The sequence below is a fragment of the Perkinsus marinus genome (assembly GCF_000006405.1).
Source record: "Perkinsus marinus ATCC 50983 genomic scaffold scf_1104296958686, whole genome shotgun sequence".
Classification (NCBI taxonomy): domain Eukaryota; phylum Perkinsozoa; order Perkinsida; family Perkinsidae; genus Perkinsus; species Perkinsus marinus.
The window spans coordinates 324,053-331,810 of record NW_003206671.1 but is presented as its reverse complement, the minus strand read 5'-3'; the positions used below and the strand labels follow the sequence as shown (position 1 = coordinate 331,810).

Genomic DNA, 7,758 nt, shown 5'->3' with positions numbered 1-7,758 from the left:
TCCGCTCTAGTCTGAAGCATATGCTACATAAACGGCTGTGCAGCAGCTCGGAGTCTCAGCTCTGTCGATTGGACTCACTGCAACTTTGGTTGCCTTACTTCGTGAGACATCGCGTATCGTGGGCTATGCGGACGTGCCTCCATGGATGAAGTTGATTGCTGTTCACTATATTGATATGCTTTGCGATAAGATCTTATTGGCAATGGGTGGGCCTCTGTCGGAGGGGTGTTCTATCAATCTGATCGAGTGGATAAATGCGGCTCCAAACTACCCTCTTACGCTTCCACTGGTCTGTCGGTCAGCTAATGACTCATCGCAGGAGTTTATGGATATTGTTGATGGTGGCGAGGAGCTGGCGCCTCTCTCTTTGGAGGATATTGCTGTGAATCCGGCATCACCTGATAGTCGGCTCCGTACAGGCTCTCTGCTGAGCTCGGCTGAGTTTGAGGAGGAGGCGGTCCGATACAGAGCTATGATGAAGTCTCAATATGCTTATGAGGTCGACTCGATCAGTGGTCATCAGATGGATGTGATGCAGGCTTGTGCGAACTTCCGGTTGGTACCGTGGAGGGAAGGTGCTGGTCATAATACTATGTTCGACATAGAGCAGTGTATTCGGCGTGTGGACGATCGGCTCAACGGCAAGTGCTTCGCACGGCAGTTCTTGGTCTCTGGTGCTCCAGGGTCGGGAAAGAGCTGTTTGCTCAGAAGGTTGGTCATCTACTGTCTGAATAGTCAGAACGATCTCTTGCCTCTGGTGATTCCTGTGAGGGAGCTCGCCAAGAACTACGTCCTGTTGACTCAACATACTGATGAACGTTTGAGCACGTCGTCCTCTTCGAGTGCTGCTGCTGCCGGTGATAACTCCTGCTGCTTGTTCGACGCTGATGCCGACGGTCCTGATCCAGAGACGCTGCTGGAGGCTTGGATGAGATCCCGTCTTGGCGACGAGTCGAGCCGCCTGTATCTGATGCGCATGATGCTCGCTAGCGGTCGGTTGTTGATTCTCATGGATGGTCTCGAGGAAGCTGGCTCTGCCAAGTGTACAATAGAGAAGCTACTCTCATTGCTTGCTGTCAATAAGCATCGTGTCGTTTGCACCGTTAGGGAGGGCTACCTCAGTGATCACTCGCAAGAGAGTCTGACAGCTTCAGGTTTTGAAGGCTCGAGCCTCTCGTTGCTGGATGCTGAACAATGTCGGTTCGTGGCTAATGCTCGCCTTGGTCAGGCTAGTGCTGCGAAGTTCGAGGACTTTCTGAACGAGTTCCGGGATAAGGTCGCCAGTTCGCCAGAGGGCGTCGAGTTCATCAACACCCCGGCTTGCCTGAACATGCTGCTATGTTATTGGGAGCAGAAGCATCCAGTCCGGTCGGACTCGGGCAGAAGGGCAAGCATCAGTTCTTTGTGTAGGGATCGCTCTTCTGGTCGGACTCCAATGCCAGCTTCAACACGATGAGGAGGATCGAATCCCAGCCCCTCGATGAGGAGGACCTCTCGGGGCCGATGCTACCCCAGGCCCCTCCAATGCTTGCGTCTTCGCCGAGCCGCATGATCAGCGGACTGTTAACGCCGACCGACGACGGTTCACAAGGCGATCCCAACAGCTTGTCGATCTCGGATGTTTACCGAGTTTCGATGTCCGTGTTGCTCCAGAGGGTTGTTATGAAGCATCAAGCCGACCGTGCTAAGGTGAAGGACACTGTTGACCGATACAGAACCCTCTTGGAGACGATCGCTTTCTTTATGATGGTCGAGCGGAAGAACCGTTTCTCGGAGGACGACGTTGTGAGATGGGGTCTCGTCAAATCTGAGTCTAACTCGGCAGCCTGGAGAGGTCTTTCTCTGTCTATCAGTAGAGGTCGCCTGCCGCTCCTTGCTAGGCTGGCGGGTTCTAAGGAGACTTCGAAGCTATATCGGTTCGTCTTTGCTTCCTTCCAGGACTTTCTGGCGAGCGGAGCTTTGACAAGGGGCCTCCGGGACGAAGAAGAACTACCCTCTCTAGAAGAATTGCTTGGGGCCGGCTCGCATGGGGACGACTGGTGGAACACTTTTCTGAACATGGTCGTGGACAGGAGTCCATCGAAATTCAAGAAGCTTTTCGAGAGGCGGTGTTGTAACTGGAAGCCCAGCGAACATGACGGTGACACGCCGCTGCATGCAGCTGCGCGGAATCGACGGCTTACTATTTTCGTGGCTCTGCCGCAGCTGAGCGAATGTGTGCGGAAGTATATGAATGTCTACAACAACAAAGGGTTGCTTCCTCTCCATGAGGCTGCCAAAGCAGGCAATGCTATGGCTTGTGAAGCTATGATCTCGGGAGGTTACGCCGATCTCTGGGCTCAAGCGAAATACTCGGGCTGGGTGCCGTTGCATTTTGCTGCTGCTAATCACCAGAAAGCTGTCATTGACGTTCTGCTGGAGGCCGCGAGGAAGGAAGGGGCTCTGCTCGGAAGTCGAGAAGGTCGCCGGGTTGCCCTGCCGAAGCTGCAAGTGTGTGGTCATCAGTTAGCTATGGACATCGTCTCGAAGGACTGTACGCTGACTGATGAGGAGTTCGTGTCGAGAGCGAAGAAAACTTTCCCTGAGCTCTCCTACTTCCGCGGGCGAAGCGATACTACTCCCGATCAAAGTGCTGCTGTTGCACTTGACCCAGCTGATATTGAGTTCCGGCGTACTATGGGTGCGCTGCTCTCGGTATTCTGGGTATGTGCCGATCGGTATGACGACTTCGTGCGGAACCAACCTCCAAGCAACAGGCTCTCGAAGGAGAACTGGAGTCATCTTCAGCGGTGGGTTAGGAACGTCGTTAAGCTGACCGACCCGCAAGAGCCAGACGCTGTCGATGCGATGCTATGCTTCATGTCGATACATGACTTGGGTAAGATGAAGGACTTCAGAGAGGAGTTGGCTCCAGGATATCAGGACCACGACGCTGGTCTGTCGTACATCCTGAGCAGGTCGCCTGAGGTGCTCCCGAGCTACTGTCGTCTTCCCGACAAGTACCAGCTCTTGATCGAGACTTCTCTGAAGGTGGATTTCAACTTCGGTCAATTTCTGCAAGCTGAGAACCTGCCCGCGAACATCAAGAATGTGAAGTCGTTACTCGGGAATAAGGGTGATGTTGCTCTAGCTTTCTACCTCTTCCATATCTTCGCGGATATGGCCGGCATTATGGGAGCTAAGAGCCTTGATGGAAGTATGTTTATGACAGAGACCATGTTCAACAACTTCAAGAAGGGTCTTACTACTCTGCAGCTGCTAACGCACGAGACCATGAATGACACCTACGACTCCTTCTTGAAACTGCGTGCCAAAGAGCAGGGTCTTGCATTCCAGACTCCGACTGACAGGGCGATCATCAGGTTAGCCTGCTGTTCGCGAGTTTTCGATGAAGAGGGTGGTCGAGCGGTATTGGACGCGTGGAATCAGCTGGAGCCGAACGAGCAGACCAAGCTCACTGACTATCTCAACCGCGACGGAATTCACAAGTCGCCTGGTTTCCTTATCTACTATATGCCGGCTTTCATGGAGAACGCTCGGAAGAATCCTGATGTCGGTTTGGTTCTGGCGATGCGCCTTCTCTTGAGGATCTATGATGCTGCTGCTGTGGAGTATGGGGTGTCTTCTGAACCTTACGGAGATGCCTTGCACTATCCTGGTTCGCAATCAGAAAGGTCGGCCTCGGAGGATTCGGATGTTATCACCATTCACATCGCGGAGGTCGCTGAACTTGCTCGCCAATGTGACTCGGCTGTTGTCTTCAAGTCTACCTTTTTCCGCATCCACCGAGCTGAGGGAGACCGGGGTAAGTGCGAGGGGCAAGTCCGGCTGGCACCGTGGCGGCTGTGGACGTCGGAGGAGAAACTTGCGGCACTGAGTGCTTTTGGCCGGGAAAATGCTGAGTTCTTGCTGGGGGGTAGCTGCGAGCAGACAAAGCTCCTCGATGATTTCAAGAGGATCTACCCGGAGCTGCAGTACTTCCGAGACACTATCGGGAATACTGATTGTTCTCCTGATGCGATTCACCCTTCTGCTACGCTTTCAGACAGTGAATCTGAGTATAGGCGGACTGTTTGCGCGATGCTCTGTGTCTACTGGATCTGCACTGACAACTACGGTGACTTCACGAAGAACCAGACTCCAGCTGAGCGACTTAGTCATGAGAGTTGGCGCAGGCTGCAGTGGTGGGTCAAGAACGTTGTGAAACTGACGGGTGATCCCATTGCGGTGGATGCGATGCTATGTTTCATGGCCATTCACGACTTGGGCAAGATCCGTGATATCCGAAGGGACTTGTCTCCGGGTATTCGAGATCACGACAAAGCTCTCTTGTATATCATCGAGAATACCCCCGCAGTACTCCCTAGCTATCTGAGGTTGCCTGCCTTCTACCAGAAGCTGATACATTCCGCACTTACTGTGGAGTTCAACTTTGGTCAGTTTCTGCAGGGCGAAAATCTGCCGGCCAACTTGGTGAAGGTGAAGACTATGCTGGGTGACGAGGGGAAGGATGCTTTGTCGTTCTATCTGTTCCACATCTTCGTTGACATTGCTGGTAGCTCCGGCACCCGCACTTGGGAGGGAAGTTTGAACATGGATCAGTCTCTATACAGTACCTTCCAGGATGGCGTCAACTGTTTGGAGATGCTTACCACGGAGAGCGTCGATGATGTGTACAAGTCGTACTTGACTAGGCGAGCGCGGGCGACTGGGGCAGATGTGGTCAACAGAGCAGACTTCGCTCTGGCCCGGCTGAGCTGTCAAGCCCGTGTCAGTGACTTTAGTGATGCCGAGGAAGTCACAGCTGTGTGGAACGAAGGGTTGACTCCAGCAGAGCGCTCGGCCCTCACGGAATTTCTCACTAGAGATGGTATTGTTGGTCGCCCCGGCTACCTTGTTTACTATGCTCCCGCTTTCTTGTGCAACTGCAAGCGGAATGACTCCGTGGGCCTGTTATCTGCTGTGAGGATGCTTTTGAAAGTCTACGAGACTGCTGAAGACGAGTTTGGTGACGCTGCGCTGTACCAAGATGGCTACGTCACAATCCACATTAAGGATTTGGCTATTCTTGGAGCTACATATTCTGCCCGAATGCCCTTCGACCAGATGAAACTGTTCCTGACCAAGATTAACGCTTCCGAGGCGATGGTCGAGGGGAAGCCCTGGATTCCAGTCACAGATGAAGTGAGACATCGAACTCGAATCTTCGTGCTTGTCGACGTGTGTGTGTAGCGTGCTGTGACTTACGTGTTAGTCGTACAAGTCTGTTCTTTTCAGGCGCTACTGGCTCGTCATCGGAATGCGGGCTTGCGCTTAGCGCAGGATATCTTGAGCAACTCATGCACAGAGACCGACTTCCTGCTGCAGATCCGTTCTGTCTATCCCGAGTTGGGCTACTTCAAGGGGCGGATTGATCTCACTCCTGATGCCTCGGCTTCAGTACCGCTCGCTGCCGCAGAAGTTGAGAGTTTGAGGACCCAAGGGGCGATGCTGAGTGTATTCTGGGTGTGCTCTAACCAGTACGACCAGTTTGTGAGGGGGCAGAATCCTAAGGATCGTCTCAGCGAGCGCTCTTGGCAAGCTATTCGGCAGTGGATTACCGACGTGGTGAAGATCAAGACTGTACGCGACGCGGAGCTCCTGGATGCCTTTCTGTGCTTCACAGCGATCCACGACCTCGGTAAGATGAACGACTTCCGAGCAGATGTTGTACCTCACGAAATTCGTGACCACGACGCTGCTCTTGGGTACATCATGGACCACTGTCCTGAAGTTCTGCCTAGCTATAAGAGCCTGTCCGACCACTACAAGGACTTAATACGGACTTCACTTCGTGTTAACTTCAACTTTGGACAGTTCCTCCAGGGTGAGAATCTACCGGCAAATCTGGTCGGCGTGAAGCGGCTTTTCAAGGACAAGACCACTGATGCTATGCCCTTTTTCCTATTCCACATATTTGCTGATATGTCTGGGATTTTGGGTGCGAGATCTCTGGAAGGAAGCCTCTTCATGACTGAGACCATGTACAACAACTTCGCCCGAGGAATTGACGCCCTCCAGGAGCTACAGACTGGTTCTCCTCGGGATGTATATGATCGCTTTCTTCTCAAACGAGCGGCTGAGAGCTTCCCGAAGATCACTAATAGAGCGGATCGAGCATTTGCAAGGCTGGTGTGTCTATGTCGTATCTTCAACCCAGCTGACACGCGGCTACTGCAAGATGCCTTCGACGACTTGCCTGCTGCCAAGCGTGAGGAGCTTGTAGAGCACCTCAACAGAGATGGTATTGACGAGAAGCCCGCGTATCTGCTGTATTATGCACCAGCGTTCATGGAGAACTGCAAGCGGAATCCGGTTCTCGGTCTTGGTCCTGCTTTGAAGCTGTTGGTGAGAATCTATGAATTGGTCGACGAGGCTTTCAAGGTTGACTCTACATCTCCAAAGGAGGAGCCCGATGACTCAGAGGTCGACGATAATGTGAAGACTGAGGTGGCCGTTTCTAGCAGTGTTGGATGCACTACAGATGCAACTGGTGCACCCTGTGAAGTTGAAAAACCTACAAGCTCGTCGCCTGACCACCTCCCAGGGGTGGTGACTGCTCATTTGCGAGAGGCTGCGGACTGGGTGAAACAGTTGCGGGACTACTCGCAATTCTCAGAGAATCGGCTCGTTATGCAACGCATTAGTCCGAATGAGGCTGTCGTCCACGTGGTATCACTCTCTGTGAATATGTAGTCTTTTCTTGGCAGTGCTGCGGTTTCAGTCGAGCCGTTCCCTTGGCGGTTTCTGCCGTTATTTTTCAAGTGTATCTGAGATAGTTGATTAAAAGTATTCATTGTAGTTCATTTGTTACCATTGAGAGGTATTGGTCGGTACACTGGAGTCACCTCTTCATTGTCATTACTATTATATTGCTCTTCGTCACTGGATTAGCTGTGTATAGGATCAGCGCATCCATTTTCTCAGTCCGTGATGACTGGTTCAGTGACCGGCTCTTCTATACCTGCTATGCTGATGTTGGGTTGATAGTAGTTGTAATTTGACTGGGGGCATTCCTCTCGGAGAGGCCATGAGAGTCGTAGGACCACGAATATATTTTCGGTGGTTGTTGAGTTCTGTTGTAAAATGCTCATTCGACACAGGCTTGGTGATAGTTTGCCCATCTCTGATGCCGATCTTTGTGCTCCTCAGCTCAGTGTGTTATCCTTTTTTACCGCTGACCTCAATGGTCGGTCGAAAAAGGCGAGGGCTTCATCTCGCCCTTTGAATGAATCCGAGTTCCGAGGTGGTTGGAATGATACGACAGAGCCAGCACTAATCCGAATGCAATCGTGCGATAGATGTGTTCAGTCATACGATGCCATTCCTGGACACTGGAGAATGCGGTGTTTCGTTGATATGGAATGGAGCTCACGGATGGCTCAGGTTGAGATAGCTGACATGTCGTCTGCGCCGTCTGTATCGAACAGCCCCTCGTCCGTGGTACCGCAGATAGACGGAATTACTGACAAAGTTGATGGGGATAATGCGAATCGCGGCTTAGGTAAATTGACACCGAACGACTGACGCCTCTTCATTCGTGAGTGGCAACATGGGTGACACTGTGCTCTGATGTGTCCGTCGGAGTAGGCATGCTTTTCAGGGCTGAAGCAGAGGATTCGGGACTTGCAACGCACCGTGGAGACTGAGGTGGATCTTCACGGCTGCTGGGCGGGTGCATCCGGAAATATTACTCGTCGAGGTCCTGACTGCAAGGAA

At 52.4% G+C, this 7,758-nt stretch overlaps 1 protein-coding gene across 1 annotated transcript in view; it reads left to right on the top strand.

Annotated features, from left to right (window-relative positions):
- Positions 1 to 6,735, top strand: part of Pmar_PMAR028239 (hypothetical protein) — a gene marked incomplete at both ends in the record, with an annotated part of 9,384 nt that extends 2,649 nt beyond the window's left edge. Inside the window, 3 exons of the mRNA XM_002774189.1 lie at positions 303 to 1,363; positions 1,411 to 5,184; positions 5,278 to 6,735. Of these exons, the coding sequence (XP_002774235.1) occupies positions 303 to 1,363; positions 1,411 to 5,184; positions 5,278 to 6,735 (6,293 nt within the window). The remainder of the gene's footprint in view (positions 1 to 302; positions 1,364 to 1,410; positions 5,185 to 5,277) is intronic.
- Positions 6,736 to 7,758: the final 1,023 nt, after the last annotated feature.